The following is a 21,580-nucleotide window of genomic DNA, read 5'->3' on the forward strand; positions in this document are numbered from 1 at the left end:
ACAACCCTATGCCAGTGGTTGGTCTCTTGGCTCCCTCGATCCAAAGAAGTTTGTGATCTGTCTCTGCGATTGTTGTACTCCATGTATCCCCAACAAACTGTCTATGTCGGTGTAGCTCAAGTAGATATAAGCCAAGGCATCTCTCGTCCTGATACCTCATGACTCTATCTAGGGGTCCAAAACCCTCCCTGAATAAGCAATGGAAGCGCCCTCGTATCTCATAATACACAGTGCAATGGCATATGTAGTGTAGCTCTGTCTCTTGCTCTCTACCGCATAGTTGACATATCCTAGACTCCGGTTGTATCCCTCTGAATCTACCCGTCTCAATCTCCAGCTGGTGTGAGGATGTGCGAATCTGACCAATAGCACATCGCAGATCATGAGATAAATGAGTGTCCATGTAGCTCGGACGAGTCACAAACCCATCCCCTGAAAGTTGGAGAAGGTGCTCTTTGTAGAAAGCCATCTTCGTGCCCAACTCCTGTATCGGCTCTACCCATGTCCTCCTGGTGTCCAACTGTATAAGATCCTAACGAATGAGTCTAGTGATCTCCGTCCGTGTGACTGGCAGGGAGGGTGCATCCAGGGAATACTGAAAGGGAGGCAATCTATCCATGCTGAGACCATGCCTCTGAAACCATGAGGTCATCTGTGCATACCAACATGATTCATCTCCCTGCATCGCTAACTGTCTAGAGGACTAAAGAGCCAGTCTAGTATATCTGCCTCTATGTGTATCCCATAGACTGTGCATAAAGGACACTGATCTGGTGAGAGCCTCAATCTCTATAGGAGGGGCGGTTACCTCCGCTCGAATAATCGCATGTGGTACCGAGGCCTTGGCTCTTATCATCCGGGATATCAAAAATACCAAGGGTCTCTCCATGATCTTCCAACTGTCATGATTCACAGATGGTCCCTAGACTTGGACCCCATAAAGCATAGCTGAAGCAACCAAAGTATCAAAGAGCCATAGTTTTGTTCGTGGTTCTTGAAACTGAACCTGCGAACACATCCTCTCTAGCCCTCCTAATGCCGCATAGGCTCTGGATAGTCTAGTCTCTGCTGCTCTCCTCAGGGTAAACCTCGGTCCCGTGAATACCACCCCCAGATATGTATATTCATCTATGTACTCCACAGTGTCCTGGCCATATAAGAGTGTAGGTGCCGATCTCTTGACCCACTGTGGTGTGGTGTTAAACACCATAACCTTGGTTTTACCAAGGTTCAGAGACAGTCCACTATCCTCTGCAAGGTTGTGCAATGCATCCAAATGTCTTTGCATGCCCTCTGGCGACTCTGACATTAACACAATATCATCAGCATATAATAATAAAGGGATCCATGTCCCTGCCAGCTGAGTGCCTCTGTCACCCTCTCTGTCAATGTAGTCAGAGACCTCATCTACATACATACCAAAAAGTGTAGGGGACAAAGGACACCCCTGTTTCACTCCAATAGTGGAATGAACAATGTAAGAAATCCCCTCAGGAGTGCGTACCTGGCCAGTCACACTGAGCCGTATAAGGCCATGATCCCCCATATGATCTCTGTGGGTACTCCCAACTTCAGTACCCTGTGCATCAATCTGGCCCTTGCCACTGTGTCAAATGCCTTGCGGAAGTCCACAAAGCAATAATACATCCGTCTCCCATGTGCCCGACCCTCCTCAATAATGGCTCTGAGTGTAAGAATATGGTCCAAAGTGGAGAAACCCCTCCTGAATCCAGCCTGTCCTGCTGCTCGTATGTCCTCATTTTCTACCCATTTACTCAGTTGCTGTTCAAGAATGGATGCATACAACTGTGCCAATGTGTGCCCTATCATAATAGTACGGTAGTTCCGTGGTACCGTGGGGTCCCCTGCCTTGAAAAGAGGTACAATAGTAGATAATCTCCAGGACTCGGGTAGTCCCTCACACATGACACGGTTAAACAACCGCGCAAGAACCTCTGACAGTAAATCTCTAGCATGTATCAAGTGCTCTGCCACGAAACCATCATGATCATATGCTCTCCTAGTCCTCATCCTTTCAATGGCGTTCTTCACCATCTCAGTGGTAAAGAAGGTACTAGTGGCTGGACATGGCTCTAGAGGGTCTGGTAATGGTGGTTGCCCACATACTGTATAGAATGATGCTGCATATTGACCCCAAATCTCGGGAGAGGTAATCACTGGAGGAGGTGAGTGCTCATGGAAGAGACGCCGGGCCTCACCTGAATCTCGGCTCAAAAAGAGCTGATACAAATCACGTTCCATCTGGGCTAAAAAGGCCCGCTTCTTCCGTCGCACTAAACGCCGAAGGGCAATCCGAGACTGTCTATATGTAATGACTCCAAGTATAAGCTCGCTCTGAATCTGAACTCTCATCTCTCTGCACTCCTCATCATACCAACTATTCTGAGGCATGTTCCCAGAACGTCTTCTCTGATCTGGTTGAGTGTGTGGGTATGCGTCTGTTGCTTCCCCATGCAAGATCTCCGTCAATAAAGTGGTGATCTCCTCCACTGTATATAGAGGCTCGGCTGCCCCCATCCGTCTGTAATTCTCTTCCACATAAACTGAATCCGTCTCTGGTGTAAAAGTATACAATGTGTGTGCAATCCTCCGTGGTGTCTGAGAGACACTATAAACTTAAAAAGTCAGGAGAGCATGGTCCACTGCTACTCCAACAGGCCTAGGGCCCACACTAAGATCTTGAATATGAGAGATGAAGCTCGGTGAAGTCATGACATAGTCCACTGTACTGGCCCCATGTCTGTGTGGAAAGCATGTGAATCCCCCAGACGAAGGAAAAATCTCTAGACCATTAAGTATGGCCAGACCATGCGTAGTTGTCATCTCCATGAGATATCTCCCATACTCTGTGTGCTCTTTATCCTGTGAGTGTCTGTCAAGTCCCCTCTCCGATATATCAATCTCTCTAAGCATCTCCTCCGAGGTATCATAAAATACCATTTGGGAGTTGGCCGTCCTGGCATTAATGTCTCCCAAGAGAATGATATCTCCATCTCTAGAGAACTCCCATATGTCATTATCAAGTATAGAGAAAGGGGATTGCCCTCTAGGTGAGGTATAGACTGATGTGCTAGGGGGGAAGTAACATATAGCAATGTATAAGAATCTGCTTGTCTCAGCTCTCAGTCTCACCCACATGTATCTCGCATGGTCATCTCTCCAGACAATCTGTAATAGCGGCTGTAACTCTTCCTTGAATAAGACTGCTACCCGTCCTGAACCTCGACTTCCATGCTGGGATCTAGCGTCTGGCCGACATGCTGTCTCTCATAAATAGCCATAAATAGAGAGAGAAAATGAAATGAAATGAAATGTTATATTAACGTCTTCAAAAGGCGAGAATGACCTATGAGACCAAACTGATACAAAAGTGGTGAATCTGTTACAATGTCTGGGTACCTTAGTACTAAAGTACTAAGTGTGAAAAGTGTGAAAATAAATGTGAAAAACTAAATACAAAACTTCTTAGGAGCATTCTAGGTGTCTGGCTAGAATGCTTCTAATCCTTTGTTGTAGTCTCCTCCGGTGAAGTGTGCTTCTTCATCTTGGTCGTGATCGTCTCGATTTCCTAAGCTCAGTCGCTCTGTCAATTAGGGTGCCTTTGGTATGAATTTGGGTACTCCTTTGTGCTGGCTGTTGGCCTCTTGCTTCTCCTTCCACTCTTGCTTCTCTCGATCCGAAGAAATCTATGATCTGCCTCTGAGGCTGTAGTGCTCTTTGTCTTCTCATTAGATTATCCCTGTGCCGATGTAGTTCCAGTAGGTACAAGCCTAAGCATCTTTGATCTTGGTATTGCATGATTCTATCTAGAGGTCCAAAGCCTTCTTTAAAGAGGCAATGAAAACGCCCCCGTATCTCATAGTATACTGTGCAGTGGCATATATAGTGTAATTCTGTCTCCGGTTCCATTCCGCATAACTTGCAAATTCTGCTCTCAGGCGGGATTCCCCTAAATCTGCCAAATTCAATTTCCAACTGGTGTGAGGATGTACGAATCTGACCAATAGCACATCTCAAACCATGAGACAGGTGGGTATCCATGTAACTCGGGCGAATCACAAATCCATCTTCAGATAGTTGTAGGAATTTTTCTTTGTAGTTGGCCATCTTCGTGCCCAATTCTTGTGTAGGGTCTACCCATGTCCTCTTAGTATCCAATTGTATAAGATCCTGTCGGATGATTTTATTAATCTCCGTTCGTGTAATTGCCAGTGATGGAGCCTCAAGAGAGTATTGGAAGGGGGGTAATCTTTCCATAATGAACCTGTGTCTCTGAAACCACGAGGACAGTTGCGCATACCAGCATGATGTATCCCCTTTCATTGCTAATTGTCAGGAGGATTCGAGGGCTAGTCTAGTATATCGGCAATTATTTGTATCCCACAAACCATGTATAAAGGACACTGATCTGGTAAGAGCTTCGATTTCTATCGGAGGGGCCGCTAGTTCCGCTCGGGTAATCGTGTGTGGTACGGAGGCCTTGGCTCTAATCATTCGGGAAATCAAGGTCTCTCCATTGACTTCCAATTATCCTGATCCACAGATGGTCTCCAAATATGGACCAGCATAGCAGAAGCCACCACAGTATCAAAGAACCAAAGTTTTGTTCGTGGTTCCTGAAACTGCACTTCTGAACACATCCTCTCCAACCCTCCCAAGGCCGTAGAGGCTTTGGATAATCTAGCATCCGCTGCTTTCTTAAGAGTAAACTTCGGTCCTGCAAATACCACCTCAAGGTATGTGTATGCATCTGTGTACTCTACTGTATCCTGGCCATATGCAAATGTAGGTGCCGATCTCCTAACCGACTGCGGTGTGGTGTTAAACACCATAACTTTGGTTTTACCCAAATTTACCGACAGTCCATTGTCCTTCGCGAATTTATGTAATGCATCTAGCTGCCTCTGCATTCCATCTGGTGATTCTGCTATCAATACAATATCATCTGCATACAACAACAAAGGGATCCATGACCCTGCAAGTTGAGCCCCTTTGTCACCCTCTCTATCAATGTAATCTGATACCTCATCTACGTACATACCAAATAAAGTAGGGGACAGTGGGCATCCTTGCTTTACTCCAACGGTGGAATGAACAATGTCGGAATCCCCATCTGGAGTACGTACATACCCAGTTACTGACCCGTATAAGGCCATGATCCCCCAAATAATCTCTTTGGGGACCCCTAACTCTTGCATCCTGCGCATCAATCTGGCCCTTGGTACTGTATCAAAAGATTTCCTAAAATCCACAAAGCAACAATACATCCTTCTCCCGTTTGCTCTTCCTTCCTCAATAATGGCTCTGAGCGTAAGAATATGATCTAAAGTGGAATAACCCCTTTTGAATCCAGCTTGCCCTGTTGTTCTTATGCCCTCATTCTCTGCTCATCTACTCAATTTTTGTTCAAGAATGGATGCGTACAGTCAGGTCAAAGTATGACCTACCATAATGGTACGGTAGTTTCCGGGTATCATAGGATCCCCTAACTTGAAAGTAGGTACGATAGTAGATAATTTCCAAGATTCAGGTAATCCTTCACACATGACCCGATTAAACAGACGAGCAAGGACTTTTGAAAGTAGATCCCTGGCATGGATCAGATGTTCTGCTACTAAACCATCATGATCATAGGCTCTTCTTGTCTTCATCTTATCAATGGATTTTTCCACCATTTTCGTAGTAAAGAAAGTACTAGTAGCAGGGCATGGCTCTAGCGGATCTGGTAATGGAGGCTGTCCAGATACCATATATAATGATGTTATATATTGACCCCAGATCTCAAGAGAAGTAATCGTCGGAGGCGGTGAGTGCTCTTGAAATAAGCGCCATGCTTCATGTGAATCCTGACTCAAGAATAGCTAATGTAAATCCTTCTCCAGTTTGGCTAAAAATGCCGTTTTCTTGCGACGTACTATACGCCGAAGAGCAATCCGAGACTGCTTATATGTGATGATCCCAAGTGTAAGCTCTTTCTGGACCTGGGTTCTCGTCTCTCTGCATTCCTCGTCATACCAGCTGTATTGAGGCATGTTCCCAGCTCCTCTCTTCTCATCAGGTTGAGTATGTGGGTATGCCTCTTGTGCTGCTCCATGTAGTATCTCTGTTAACTGAGAAGTAATCTCCTCTACAGTATATACTGGCTCGGCTGCCCACATCCTATTATAGATCTTTTCCACATAGACTGAATTAGTTTCTGGCGTGAAAGTATATCTTGTGTGTGTCTTCTTCCTTTGTACTTGAGAGGCATTGTAATGGAAGGAGATTGATAAGGTCAAGAGAGCATGATCCACTGCAATCCCAACCGGTTTGGGTCCCACCTTAAAGTCCTTGATACTAGAAATAAAGCTTGGTGAAGTCATGACATAATCTACTGTACTGGCCCCATGCCTGTGAAGGAAGCATGTGAATCCCCCAGATAACGGGAAATTCTCTAGACCATTAAGTATGGCCAAACCATGTATGGTTGCCATCTCCATGAGATGTCGCCCATATTCAGTGTGTTCTTTATCCTGTGAGTGTCTAGTAAACCCCCTCTGTGATAAATCCACTTCTTTGAGCATTTCTTCAGAAGTATCATAGAATACTGCTTGAGAGTTGGCCGTTCTGGCATTAAAGTCTCCTAAGAGAACGATGTCTCCATCTCTAGAGAACTCCCATATGTCATTATTCAATATGGAGAAAGGGGACTGTCCTTTAGGTGAGGAGTAGACTGAGGTACTTGGAGGGAAGTAGCATATAGCGATACATAGAAATCTACCTGTCTCGGCTCTCATTCTCACCCACATATACCTTGCTTGCTCATCTTTCCTGATAATCTGTAGTAGTGGTTTCATCTCCTCTTTAAATAAGACTGCTACTTCTCCTGAACCCCGCCTACCCTGTAGAGATCTCTTGTCTGGTCGACCAGCTGTTTCCCATAAATAACCCTTCACATGTAGCATACGCTGTCCCGGTATCTGGTGTGTCTCTGAGTAGAAAACTATGTCTCTGTCCCTAAAGTTGTCTTCAAAGGCACCTACATCTAGCCTATATGATCCATTACAATTCCACGCCGCTATCTGGAGTGTCGCCCCATAGGTCTCGCACCGTCATGCTGAGCGCTTTTCCAGAACCACTACTTTCCCTCCTCTATAAAAGGCGATTTTCCCCCTTTCTCTTGCTGCCCTGATCTCTGGCATCAACTCTTGCATGTGTGCCACTTGTGCCAATGTAAGGTCATCTCCCAGGAAGATACCGGTTTTCTTAAGAGTTGGCCTCTTCTTTAGAAATTCTTTCCTTATTTCTATATTCGGGAAGCGGAGAATAAGTGCCCTATCCTTTAGGTTTCCCTTCTGATCGATTCCTTTCTTGCCCACTCCCCATGCACTTGTGTGAGTAGGCTCTGTGATGCCCATGCGTTGTAGCAGTTCCTTCACTTCTTCATCTACATTCTCTTTGTCTTTGACTCCTGTTACCCGCACATGCAGAGCCCGATTCTTCCTTTTCTGCTTTTCCTCAATGGTCATATTAATAATGGTAGAAGTAGGTGTGGTCTCGAGCATCTGGGCCTTCCCTTTCTTCGCATCCTCAATCCATTTCTCTGCTTCATCAACCTTTTCTTGTGTCTTAAAAAGACGTTCCGTCCATGAAGATGCCATTTTTGATTTCTGTTCATCTTCTTCCCGTAGAGCTTTCATTTGATCCTTCATGTCCTCGAGCTCCTTCAACACCGAAGGTTGGTCGTCTCCCTTCTCCTTAGTTGCAGATTTGCAAGCCGCAAGTTCTCCTTTTAGCTCCTCGATTATTGCATCTTTTTCCCTCATGTGCTTTTCCATATTTGTTCTCCATGCTTCAAAACTTGCTACTGCCTCATCGAGTTTCTTTTGCATAACGCATTCTGTTACATTTACTTCGGCCTTGATTAGGTTTCGTAATTCCGTTTTCAAGATCTGAATCTCCTCATTTTGTATCCATCGGATCTCTCTCCTTAGTTCTCTTATCATGTCTCCATACATGGAGTTTCTGTAGCTCTCAGCGCTCGCGTGCATTTCCTTCCTTATGTCATCTCTCATGTAGTTTAGCTCTTATTTGAGCATCATCTAGACCTTCTCCATCATTAGTTCATCATGTATCTTGGACGTTTTCCCCACTCGTAATGATCCTGGTGATAGTACAGTATCTCTGTTTCTCCGCTTAAATGTAGCTGTTTTTTCTTTGGGATGGTATAGCTATCTACACCTGGCCCTTCCCCTTCGGTAGGCGGATCCATCGAACCTGAGCCCCAAATGTGGGGTAGGGTACTAGGGAGAATAAGGCAAACTTAAAAGATTTTATCTTAAGGATTTTTTTACCTTAAGGCTTAAAATTTTCTCTAGATTTGAACGTAAGGCTGGGACTTCCTACGCGTAGGTGAAGGGCGGGGGTGATGCGGCGCGTATGCTGGGACTTGCTACGCGTAGTGTTGCTAGGACATGCTACGTGTAGGACTTCTCCTTCAGCTGTAGTCCCCTGCCTGCTCCTTTCCTGCGTGCTCCCCTTTCCCCCACTTCTGCTTCTTCCGCTCACACTCCTCCTTCCCCTTGCTTGCTTCTGCCTGTCGCGTCCTGGGTTGCGCGCATCAATTTTCTGCACTTCTCCCTGCTTCGCGTGCAGGCCTCGCTTGCCTCCCCTTCACCTTTGCGCTGTTCTACTCTGTGGCTGTGCGCATTCTGCACTCTTCAGCCCCTCTGCTGCGCAGGCTGATTGCTGTGCACACCTTCAACAGCCCTTGAGCTCGTGTAGGTGGCTGCCTCGTAGGTGCACACCAGCTGCCTCAGGTCACGTTGCCACAGAGAGAGAGAGAGAGAGAGAGAGAGAGAGAGAGAGAGAGAGAGAGAGAGAGAGAGAGAGAGAGAGAGAGAGAGAGAGAAATGAAATGATAGATTAACGTCTTCAAAAGGCCAAATGACCTATGAGACCATCAGATACAAAGGGGTGAATCTAATACAATGTCTGAAGTACAAGTACAAAAAGTACTGAAAGTAAAAATGAAAAACTGAAATGAAGTGTGAAATGTGAGATGTGAAAATGTAGAATAGGCCCTCAATGACAATCTGGGTGTCGAGCTAGAATGCCTCTGATCCTCTGCTAGAGTCTCCGTCGATGTGGTGTGCTCTTGTGTCCCGGTCATGGTCGTCTCGATCTCCCGAGCTCAATCGCCCTGTCAATGAGGCTGCCTCTGGTATGAATGCGGTTACAACCCTGTGCTCGTGGTTGGTCTCTTGGCTCCCTCGATCCAAAGAAATCTGTGATCTGTCTCTGCGACTGTCGTACTCCATGTCTCCCCAACAGACTGTCTCTATGTCGGTGTAGCTCAAGTAGATATAAGCCAAGGCATCTCTCGTCCTGATACCTCATGACTCTATCTAGGGGTCCAAAACCCTCCCTGAATAAGCAATGGAAGCGCCCTCGTATCTCATAATACACAGTGCAATGGCATATGTAGTGTAGCTCTGTCTCTTGCTCTCTACCGCATAGTTGACATATCCTAGACTCCGGTTGTATCCCTCTGAATCTACCCATCTCAATCTCCAGCTGGTGTGAGGATGTGCGAATCTGACCAATAGCACATCACAGACCATGAGATAAATGAGTGTCCATGTAGTTCGGACGAGTCACAAACCCATCCCCTGAAAGTTGGAGAAGGTGCTCTTTGTAGAAAGCCATCTTCGTGCCCAACTCCTGTATCGGCTCTACCCATGTCCTCCTGGTGTCCAACTGTATAAGATCCTAACGAATGAGTCTAGTGATCTCCGTCCGTGTGACTGGCAGGGAGGGTGCATCCAGGGAATACTGAAAGGGAGGCAATCTATCCATGCTGAGACCATGCCTCTGAAACCATGAGGTCATCTGTGCATACCAACATGATTCATCTCCCTGCATCGCTAACTGTCTAGAGGACTAAAGAGCCAGTCTAGTATATCTGCCTCTATGTGTATCCCATAGACTGTGCATAAAGGACACTGATCTGGTGAGAGCCTCAATCTCTATAGGAGGGGCGGTTACCTCCGCTCGAATAATCGCATGTGGTACCGAGGCCTTGGCTCTTATCATCCGGGATATCAAAAATACCAAGGGTCTCTCCATGATCTTCCAACTGTCATGATTCACAGATGGTCCCTAGACTTGGACCCCATAAAGCATAGCTGAAGCAACCAAAGTATCAAAGAGCCATAGTTTTGTTCGTGGTTCTTGAAACTGAACCTGCGAACACATCCTCTCTAGCCCTCCTAATGCCGCATAGGCTCTGGATAGTCTAGTCTCTGCTGCTCTCCTCAGGGTAAACCTCGGTCCCGTGAATACCACCCCCAGATATGTATATTCATCTATGTACTCCACAGTGTCCTGGCCATATAAGAGTGTAGGTGCCGATCTCTTGACCCACTGTGGTGTGGTGTTAAACACCATAACCTTGGTTTTACCAAGGTTCAGAGACAGTCCACTATCCTCTGCAAGGTTGTGCAATGCATCCAAATGTCTTTGCATGCCCTCTGGCGACTCTGACATTAACACAATATCATCAGCATATAATAATAAAGGGATCCATGTCCCTGCCAGCTGAGTGCCTCTGTCACCCTCTCTGTCAATGTAGTCAGAGACCTCATCTACATACATACCAAAAAGTGTAGGGGACAAAGGACACCCCTGTTTCACTCCAATAGTGGAATGAACAATGTAAGAAATCCCCTCAGGAGTGCGTACCTGGCCAGTCACACTGAGCCGTATAAGGCCATGATCCCCCATATGATCTCTGTGGGTACTCCCAACTTCAGTACCCTGTGCATCAATCTGGCCCTTGCCACTGTGTCAAATGCCTTGCGGAAGTCCACAAAGCAACAATACATCCGTCTCCCATGTGCCCGACCCTCCTCAATAATGGCTCTGGGTGTAAGAATATGGTCCAAAGTGGAGAAACCCCTCCTGAATCCAGCCTGTCCTGCTGCTCGTATGCCCTCATTTTCTGCCCATTTACTCAGTTGCTGTTCAAGAATAGATGCATACAACCGTGCCAATGTGTGCCCTATCATAATAGTACGGTAGTTCCCTGGTACCGTGGGGTCCCCTGCCTTGAAAAGAGGTACAATAGTAGATAATCTCCAGGACTCGGGTAGTCCCTCACACATGACACGGTTAAACAACCGCGCAAGAACCTCTGACAGTAAATCTCTAGCATGTATCAAGTGCTCTGCCACGAAACCATCATGATCATATGCTCTCCTAGTCCTCATCCTGCCAATGGCGTTCTTCACCATCTCAGTGGTAAAGAAGGTACTAGTGGCTGGACATGGCTCTAGAGGGTCTGGTAATGGTGGTTGCCCATGTACTATATATAATGATGTTGCATATTGACCCCAAATCTCGGGAGAGGTAATGACTGGAGGAGGTGAGTGCTCATGGAAGAGACGCCAGGCCTCACCTGAATCTCGGCTCAAAAAGAGCTGATACAAATCACGTTCCATCTGGGCTAAAAAGGCCCGCTTCTTCCGTCGCACTAAACGCCGAAGGGCAATCCGAGACTGTCTATATGTAATGACTCCAAGTATAAGCTCGCTCTAAATCTGAACTCTCATCTCTCTGCACTCCTCATCATACCAACTATTCTGAGGCATGTTCCCAGAACGTCCTCTCTAATCTGGTTGAGTGTGTGGGTATGCCTCTGCTGCTGCCCCATGCAAGATCTCTGTCAATAAAGTGGTGATCTCCTCCACTGTATATACAGGCTCGGCTGGCCCCATCCGTCTGTAAATCTCTTCCACATAGTCTGAATCCGTCTCTGGTGTAAGAGTATACCGTGTGTGTGCAATCCTCCGTGGTGTCTGAGAGACACTATACTGGAAAGAGACTGAAAAAGTCAGGAGAGCATGGTCGACTGCTACTCCAACTGGCCTAGGGCCCACACTGAGATCTTGAATATGAGAGATGAAGCTCGGTGAAGTCATGACATAGTCCACTGTACTGGCCCCATGTCTGTGTGGAAAGCATGTGAATCCCCTAGACGAAGGATAAATCTCTAGACCATTAAGTATGGCCAGACCATGCGTAGTTGTCATCTCCATGAGATATCTCCCATACTCTGTGTGCTCTTTATCCTGTGAGTGTCTGTCAAGTCCCATCTCCGATATATCCATCTCTCTAAGCATCTCCTCCGAGGTATCATAAAATACCGTTTGGGAGTTGGCCGTTCTGGCATTAAAGTCCCCCAAGAGAATGATATCTCCATCTCTAGAGAACTCCCATATGTCAGCATCGAGTATAGAGAAAGGGGATTGCCCTCTAGGTGAGGTATAGACTGATGTGCTAGGGGGAAAGTAACATATAGCAATGTATAAGAATCTGCCTGCCTCAGCTCTCAGTCTCACCCACATGTATCTCGCCTGGTCATCTCTCCGGACATTTGTAATAGCGGCTGCAACTCTTCCTTAATTAAGACTGCTACCCCTCCTGAACCTCGACTTCCATGCTGGGATCTAGCGTCTGGCCGACAAGCTGCCTCCCATAAATAGCCAGTCACACTTGGCATCAACTGTCCAGATTTTTGATGTGTCTCCGAGTAAAAGACAATGTCTGTATTTCTGAAGCTATCTTCAAAGGCACCCACATCCAGCCTATATGATCCATTACAATTCCATGCCGCCATCCGGAGTGTGGTCCCATATGTCTCGCATCGCATGAGAGAGAGAGAGAGAGAGAGAGAGAGAGAGAGAGAGAGAGAGAGAGAGAGAGAGAGAGAGAGAGAATCTGTGTGCGCACGCGTGCACGCATGCGCATGTACACACTTTTCATTCAAATACATGGGCAAATGTCCTCCCATTTTGACATGCAAGACATGGAAAAGGATGTAAATTTTATATAGGTGGGGGCAGCAGTACGGCATGCTGCAATGGTCGCCATCGGGACATTTTTTAGGAGAAACCTCTGTAACCAGGTAAGCAACACAAAATAAACGTTTTTGCTTAAATGCATGAGATGAGGTGTGAAACACATGATGTGGGCCTCTGCAGTCTGACCTGGAAAACTTGCTGCACTCCAATCAAGTTCTTCCTGTAGTTCTTTCTTGTCTTGAAGAGGACTATTTTGTGGACATTCGCATTGTTACCTGCCATGTCCTAGACAATATCTTACGAATCTGTGGAAAGTCTTTGAATGGTAACAGAACTCTTCAATATTCATTCACCTCAAACCTACTCTAATGATCCACTAGTACACGGTCAGTATCTTGAATTTTGTTCCATGTATCTATATCTTACCACTTTAGAAGCATTAAGTGATTATTTATGCAATCACAATGATGTGGAGAGATCTTTCATTCTTGTTTGCTTAATTTATTGCATCTTTTGACACATTGTTGGTCTATACAGAGACACAAAGAGAAGAAATTAAGAAGGCATTACAAAACAGGCTAGATGATAGTAATGATGACGTGCGTTTGAGAGTCTTACCAGGAATTTCATCGTTCATTTGTGCAATGCCAGCTTCCTATAGTGACACATCAGTAAGTTTTTACATCATTCATTACTATGCAATTTTCATGATTAAAAATGATGCCATTTCTTGAGCTGATAATTGTGCTTGTGGACACTATTAATCAAAATTTCAGTGTGCAATCTGCCTCACCCTTTGTCAGCAAACTAGAACATAACTCTATTTAATTGTAAAAGCTTTTGGTGATTTCGGCCCTCATCTATTGGTTTTGCACAGGTGCAAAGCTTTGTTGCCAACATCCTTGTACACATGGATGACACTAACATTGAAATTAGGGTAATTTTCCCAAGACAATTTTTCTTTCAACCTCTGTATCCAAAGCCTTCTTGTGAGGTTCTCATCTTGTCAAACCTCCATGTTTAGGAATGTGTTTACAAGGTACTAGAGATGTGTGCATCGCTCAGGCCGGCCATTGTTGAGGATCTTGTGAAGAGCAAGTGCAATGAGCATCAAATGAGAGAATATTGTGACTATTTACTTGCCAAAGCAGCTTTATCATAAAACATGGGAATGGAGATTGCCTCAAGTCAACATTAAGATATTGAAGATGGTAGAGAATCTTCTTTGACCCTACCAAGACATGTAAATTCTATTGTTCATGACAATTGTGGTAAGTTTTACAAAGCATAGCTCATCCTATCATAACGACAGTTTTGAGTCTTAGTTTTTGGCGTACATAAGCCCTTGCTAAACCATGGAATTCTTGGGGGCAATTGTGGATCTTTTGATTAAGCTTGTCGATTAGTGTCACATGGCAAGCTAATGATGTCAAACTTTTTTGGCCTTTAGCATTAGTTGGTTGCAGTGGTTCTAACTTTTTTTCATTTTCTTTCTCTCCCTCTTTCAAGAGCGAAAGGGTTCCTCTCCTTTCAATATCTCCTAAATTTTTCTCTCATTTTGGATATTGAGTATCCCTCTCCCTTAAGTCTCTCTCTCTCTCTCTCTCTCTCTCTCTCTCTCTCTCTCTCTCTCTCTACTCTCAGAGAGATCCATTATATCAGCGCCCCCCCCCCCTCCCCCCCCCCCCCCCCCGGGGGTAGTAGCAGGCTACAATGTCACTTTCACACGACAGTTAGTACAGTTGGTCTTTGGTCTGGTCTGGTTCACACTGGACGGACTCGCTGGGCAGTGACACGTGGCAGGGATACGGTGGTCTAGTGGACATCATGGCCAGGTCACCACCACCACTCAGTGGAGATAGACTTAGGTGTTGACATTTATGAGCCGTTGGTGGTTCTTTATGGTTGTATATATGAGAAGTAGCAGTTGGGTCATGACTTATCTTTTGTACGTCGTCGTCTAGAGTAGCCAGTCGAGACACAGCACGTCTGCACATCCCTGCACATCTGAGCCTCGACACCCCCATTGTACCTGTGAGTCCTGGGCTGGAGCTGAGTGTGCTGCCACGTCACAGTGTGTATCGGTTCTTTGAGATAGTTGAGTCCTATGTTCTGGTCTGCTGTTGTGTCTCCGTGTGATCAGTTGTTATCTATCTTCCTTTGTTTTCAATCTGTTTGAGTGAGATGTCATGCACATTGTACCGAGGAGCACCCACTGTAGAGAGCACAACACACTATCCACGCTATAGGTGCTTTCATTTTGGCGATCACGGTGGGACCTCAACTGAAGTCTAGCTGGGTTTCCACCCTGGGCAACTTACTCTACTCGCCATTTGGTCTGGTCCTCTCTCGCTTCGTCCAGCCAAGTCCTCGTCAAAATAATTCCTCGTCACTGGTCTAGCCTTCCTCGTCCCTCGTCCTCTCTCGCCTTCGTCCAACCAAGTCCTCGTCCAACTGAGTCCTAGTCCCTCGTCCCTGGTAAAGATAGGTGGTCTAGTCACTTGCCCTGGTCTTGGACCAGGTGGTCTAGTCACTTGTCATGGTCTAGACCTGTGTTCATTCAGCCACAGTTAAGGATCTTCTTGCTCAAAGTTTGGTGGGGTGTGTGGTCATGCATGACACATACAAGGTGGTCATTTGAGCGTCAAAGTGCACTACTTAGTACTAAGCCCTTTGAAGTACTACAAGAGAAGGCGTCAACCCTTGGTACCTGGTAGACGTCTACCAACCTCATCACCCATACCTCCACATAGAGCCTCATCCATTCCTCCATCCGGTTCTACATCTTCAAGGTCACCTTCCACAGTGAAGCTCTCCCCCATTTTGTTCCAGCAAGGTATTGAGCAACAGACTCGTGAGCAAGAGGCCATGGAGGCATTGACGAGTGTGTTGACCAAGGTAAACATCAAGTTTCCCACCTTCAAGGGACTCTCGTCAAAAGATGCAGACCACCATGCAAGGAGGTTTGTATCTCTCTATAGAGGTCGTGGTCTTAACAGGGAAGATGCTTATTTGGTACTGTTTCCATTAACCTTAGATGGTTTAGTAGACAAGTGGTACAGTTAGTTTGCCGAGAACCATTTTGCAACTTGGGCAGCTTTAAGACAACAGTTCTATGCAGCATTTAGGCCAGGCAACTACAGGAAAAGGTTTTGGATGAGTTGGCCAACACGGTGCTCCAGCCAGAGGAGACTTTTGCAGAACTCATGACTAAAACCAAGTCTCTGGTTGCAAAGTTTCCTTAGCAACCGGGAGAATTTATGGTTAAGAAGTGGGTGGAGAAGGCTCTTCCCAAAACTTCTCAGCAAAAACTTCGAGAGTCTCCGACCCGACGCCACTCTGGAAGAGTTTGTCGCGGTTGCTACTAGGATAGAGGGAGCAAGGAAGCTGTTCACCAACTCCTTGCAGGTAGAGACCCCCTCAGTGTTTTCGGAAAGTCCTTATCCATTGACTTCTCTACGTAGGGAACTTGAAGCCCTAAAACTACAGCGCGCTCTTTAAGAGGAGAATCAATATCTTTTAGACAAGAGAAGTCCCCACATACGAGGCTTTGGATCAAATCAAGAGAGAGCTAGAAGAGCTTCAATCAAAGCTATGGTATGGTGCGACTCGTGTCGCTCTCCAGGACACCCTCCACAGGATAGTCCCCTTCGGGCTTATTGCCACTTCTGCAAAAAGTCGGGGCATGAAGACAAGGATTGCTACCATATCAAGGGACTGCGGCAAATATAACAAAGTCTAGGTCCTTCTCTCCAACAAGGGCTAGCACCAACATCTAATATGGTCTCAGGCTGCTTCAGCTCCTCAGAGCTTCTACACCTCAGCCTCCAACTCCATGTAGCAACAAGAGCAACAACCACCTCGTCTCCCGTTTCGTCCGTCTAATCCGCCCATCTTATGCTACAGATGTGGTGAATATGAGCATTACCAAAGTAAGTGTCCTTTACCTGAAGGGTCTCCTCCTTGCAGACATTGTCCGGAGTCTAAGGACCACTCCAGTAAGGAGTGTCCTAAGCAAAGGGCATCCTCATCTTCAGGCCCAACTCAGAACCAACAAGAATTCACATTCCCGAAGATCAATCTAATCACAGTGAACACCACCCCTCAGCCATCACCTGCTACTCATACAGTAAAGGGCATCCTCATCTTCAGGCCCAACTCAGAACCAACAAGAATTCACATTCCCGAAGATCAATCTAATCACAGTGAACACCACCCCTGAGCCATCACTTGCTACTCATACAGTTCGGCCACAACAAGTGGCGGAGCTCGCTGGCATGCTCACTCGGGCACAAAGAGCAGCCTTGGGTCTCAGCTTGCCAACAGGTCCATCTCGTCCATCACTTCCGCAACTTGACCAAAATGACGAACCCTTAATTGGTGAAAGGAGTAGGCCAATCTCTATGCTTTCGGACATTGATGGAGCCTTCCCGGAAGCAGTGGCTGACTTGCAACAGGTCAAAGTTTCCGAGGAGGCCCATATTGTAGGAGCTAAGCCCACAGCGGAAGCAATCATGAAGAACACCTTTCAACAAGTGTCCCTTTATGAGATGCTTCGGCTAGATGCAACCCTCAGAAGTGACACCCTCTCAGTCATTCAGTCTCTGTACCCGGGTGCACGGCCTAGTGGTGAGCATCTCCCAGTACAGCCTTCAGAGTCTTACATGATTTCTTGTCCAGCTGCTCCCCTTACTGACTACAAAAGTCCTCGTCTCACTGTTTCTATTCTTGGGCATCAATACTCAGGCGTCATAGTGGATGCTGGATCTGGGATAAATCTGATGTCAAAGTTTACTATGGCTTTAGATCTGCAGCCTACCCGCCTTGCTCCATTAACTGTTAGATTGGCGGATCAGAGGAAAGTCTATCGAGTGGGCATAGTAGATCAGGTGCCTTTGAAGGTACAATACTTCACATTTAGCTTGGATTTTGTGGTGGTCAGTCTTCCCCAGGTGGAGGGAGGGTTTCCTTTGCTTATTGGTAGACCATGGTTGAGGCATACTAAGGCACTTCATGATTGGGGAAACGACGCCATGTGGATACATACGCCTGGCCCTCCCATGCAACCAATTCAACTCGAAGGAGGTATGGATACAGTGGTTCATCATAGCTCATTGTCAGTACAGTCCAACCCTGATCCCGAGCAGCCCAAGCCACTTGACGGGTCTGAAGAAGACCTGCTGCAGTGGTTGGAAGCTACCACATCGATGCCGTGCTATGTGGTCTCTATTCAAGCCTCACGTGTGCCTGTAACACTCTCTCTCCAAGCTCCTCACACCGACACCAGTGTCCCAAGTCCTACAACAGAAAGTGTGCCAGTCAAAGCTCAAGTGTGTTTGTCCCTGATGACCAGGATTCAAGTGTTCCTCTGACGGAAGCCGTCAGCTTTGGTGAACCTATAACACATCACCAAGGGGGAAGAAATCTCCTCTGCATGAGCTCGTAAATGTTCAACCTCTTCCTCTAACATCTCCCGGGTTTGACACCCCGCCCACTCAAAAGCAATCTGCTATGTCCGTGTCTGAAGACTTACCCTTTGAGGAGCTTCCACAAGGATGGCTACAAGAGGAATATGCAGAGTTTCCAATCGATCAAACACTAGCCCATGATGTCTCGAAGCTCCAAGAGGCAACTCACTTCTCATGTTCTGAAGCACCCTCTCCAGCTACACCTCCTGACCCAGTCAAAGAAGTCAACCTAGGAGATCCTGACAACCCTCAGTACGTACTCTTAGCAGCTTGGTTATGGGAGCATCCCGCGTTACTCAATCAGGTAGTCTCTTTTATACACTCTTTTAAAGATGTTTTTGCTTGGTCCTACAAGGATTGGGAGGAGATCTCACCAGAATTGGGCGTCCACACTATCCCTCTGGTTGAAGGGGCTAAGCTTGTGAGAGGCCGAGCTTACAAGCTCAACCCAAAGTATGCTGAGGTAGTCAAGTCAGAACTAGAAAAAATGCAAGAGGCAAGGATCATTGTACCTATGGAGCACTCTCAGTGGTTATCACCCATGGTGATAGCACCTAAGAAGCAGTCCAATAAAATCCGCGTGTGCGTGGATTACCGCGCTCTGAACAAGGTAACTATCCCAGATGGTTTTCCCACACCTTTCACTGAGCGTGTGCTAGAAGATGTAGCAGGGCATGTATTGTACAGTTTCATGGATGGGTTCAGTGGATACAATCAATTGGGCATCCATCTAGATGATCAGATTAAAACGGCTTTCGTGACTTCCTGGGGTATTTTTATCTACACTAGAATGTCGTTTGGGTTAAAAAACGCTCCACCCTCCTTCAATGGAGTAGTATATCTCATCTTTTGTCCTTTACTTACGGATCATCTTTGCATCTTCATGGACGATTTTTCGACCTTCTCAGGTTCTCAATGTTCAACCCCAATGGAAAATCTAGAGGAACACCTCGCTCAGCTCTCTGCTGTCTTCCTTAAGTGCAGAGAGGCACGCCTAAAGCTCAATCCTAACAAATGTCATTTTTTGGTCACTGAGGACACACTTCTAGGCCATGTGGTGTCTGCTAAAGGTTTAGCGCCTGACCCAAAGAAAATCGTGGCAATCTTGAAGTTACCACCTCCCATCAACACAAAAGGTGTGGAGAGCTTTGTAGGCCACACAGGCTATCATCGCATGTTTATACGCATGTATGCACATGTGACTCAACCACTGACCCAACTCACCAGTGCTATTGTGCCCTTTCAATGGTCCAATGCAGAGACTGAAGCTTTTGCATACCTCAAAAAACGCGTCATTGAAGCGCCTATTCTAGTAGCTCCCGATTGGTCTCTTCCTTTTCATGTGCATATTGATGCCAGCCAGCTGGTTGTGGGTACTGTGCTGACTCAGCCTAGTAAGGAGTACAACCTGGATCGCCCTATTCACTATGCAAGTCGCCTACTCACCAAGGCAGAATGCGACTATAGCACCACAGAAAGGGAAGGTTTGGCTATTGTGTCTGTCTACAAAAATTTTGCCATTATTTATTAGGGTCCACTTCACAGCTATTACTGATCACCATGCCTTGCGCTATCTGCTTAATAAGCCGCAAGTTGCAGGTCGAGTATGGCGATGGCTACTTTTATTTCAGGAGTTTGATTTCGAAGTGGTACTTAGGCCCGAAAAACATCATGTCCTTGCCGACCACCTCTCTCGCATTCACACAGGTGAAGAAGCAATGGGAGTTGCAGACGACTTTCCAGATAGCAGTCTCTTTAAGGTGAATACCACTCCGGAATGGTACGGCAATGTTTTGCATCTGCTTTCTACTGGCTTGTACCCAGACAACGCTTCTCCACTGCAGAAGAGATGACTGTTGTTGAAATCGAGGCCATTCACTCTGATTGGCGGCCAGCTATACAAGTCAGGACCGGATGGTGTTCTGAGGCGGTGTGTCTCTCCTCATGAAGTTGAGTTTATTTTGGAGGATGCCCACAGTGGTCCCACTGGTGGCCATTACCCTGGTCATATCACCACCCAAAGATTCTTCGGGATGCAATTGCCTATGTGAAAGTATGTGATGTGTGTCAGCGCTGTGGACCTAAATCAAGTAAGCAGTCCAACCGTCCTCTGCAGGTCTCTATGGCATGGTAGCCCTTTGAGAGATGGGGCATTGATTTTGTGGGTCCAATTACTCTCCCTACCCAACCAGGTAATCAGAAGTATCTACTAGTGGCTACAGATTATGCAACCAAGTGGGCAAAGGTACTGGCAACAACTGATTGCATTGGCAATATTGTAGCCAAGTTTCTATAAGAAAATATTGTGTGCAGGTTTGGATGTCCCCTGGAGATCACCAATGATAGGGGCAATCACTTTGTGAATGAAATGATTTCAACCTTCTCGCCACCTACAAGATTTTTCACCGAAAGTCTTGTTCCTATTGCCCTAGAGCAAATGGGTAGGCCGAGAGCACCAATAAGGTTTTGATAGCACTTCTACGGAAGGCATGTCATCTCCATCCTGCGATTTGGGCTCAAGCTATCCACGGCACCCTTTGGGCATACCGAACTTCTTTCAAAGCCACAACCAATCACACCCCATTTCAATTAGCTTTCGGTTTGGAAGCGATAGCACCCTTCGAATTCAACTCACGATCTCCGCGAGTCGGCAATCTGCGTGCCAATGGAGATTTGGGATCGGCATCTGTCTCTCGTCTTTACCTTTTGGATGAAAGCCGAAGTTTGGCTTCTCTAGCTCTGCAAGCTGAGCAGCTTCGTCGCAAAGCATGGCATGATCGCCATCTCAGAAAGCCGAAAATAACACAAGGAGCACTGGTGCTACTTTATCAAGCTAAGTATCTAGAAAAAGCAAAGAAGTTGGTTCCAACATGGCAAGGACCATACAAGGTGATGGAGATTCTACCCCAAGGGGACGTACAATTAGCCACCCTTGAAGCAGTTCCGCTGCCTTTAGTCAATGGATCTAGGATCAAATGCTATCATACTAAGCTGAAGATCAAGGGTCTAAAATCAAGTGTTGATCTTCGCCAACTCCTGAACCAATGGATCTTCTTGTTCATCACTATATCATACACCCTCTCCTTCTGCTGATTCTTTTTTATCACTATCTCATACACCCTCTCCTTTTACACCCTCTCCTTCTGCTGCTTCTTTTTCATCACTATCTCATACACCCTCTCCTTTGCTGATTCTGTTGCTTTCATGGGCATGATTCTAGAATTTGGGAAACTCTCTCCTTCACTCTCT

The 21,580-nt window shown here is 46.3% G+C and overlaps 1 protein-coding gene across 2 annotated transcripts in view; it reads left to right on the forward strand.

Moving 5' to 3' along the window:
• LOC147419065 (uncharacterized) overlaps positions 1-14,335 on the forward strand; it is a 182,548-nt gene extending 168,213 nt beyond the window's left edge. Inside the window, exons 20-24 of one of the 2 annotated variants that reach the window (XM_086506150.1) lie at positions 12,896-12,967; positions 13,044-13,188; positions 13,401-13,534; positions 13,741-13,800; positions 13,888-14,335. In XM_086506150.1, the coding sequence (XP_086362276.1) occupies positions 12,896-12,967; positions 13,044-13,188; positions 13,401-13,534; positions 13,741-13,800; positions 13,888-14,025 (549 nt within the window). In that variant the 3' untranslated portion in view covers positions 14,026-14,335. Of the gene's footprint in view, positions 1-12,895; positions 12,968-13,043; positions 13,250-13,400; positions 13,537-13,740; positions 13,801-13,887 lie in introns of those variants that run through there. The other variant, XM_086506151.1, reaches the window with a different exon arrangement.
• The last annotated feature ends 7,245 nt before the right edge of the window (positions 14,336-21,580 follow it).

The sequence above is a fragment of the Adiantum capillus-veneris genome, chromosome 29 (genome assembly GCF_014529385.1).
Source record: "Adiantum capillus-veneris isolate H3 chromosome 29, ASM1452938v2, whole genome shotgun sequence".
NCBI classification, from domain to species: domain Eukaryota; kingdom Viridiplantae; phylum Streptophyta; class Polypodiopsida; order Polypodiales; family Pteridaceae; genus Adiantum; species Adiantum capillus-veneris.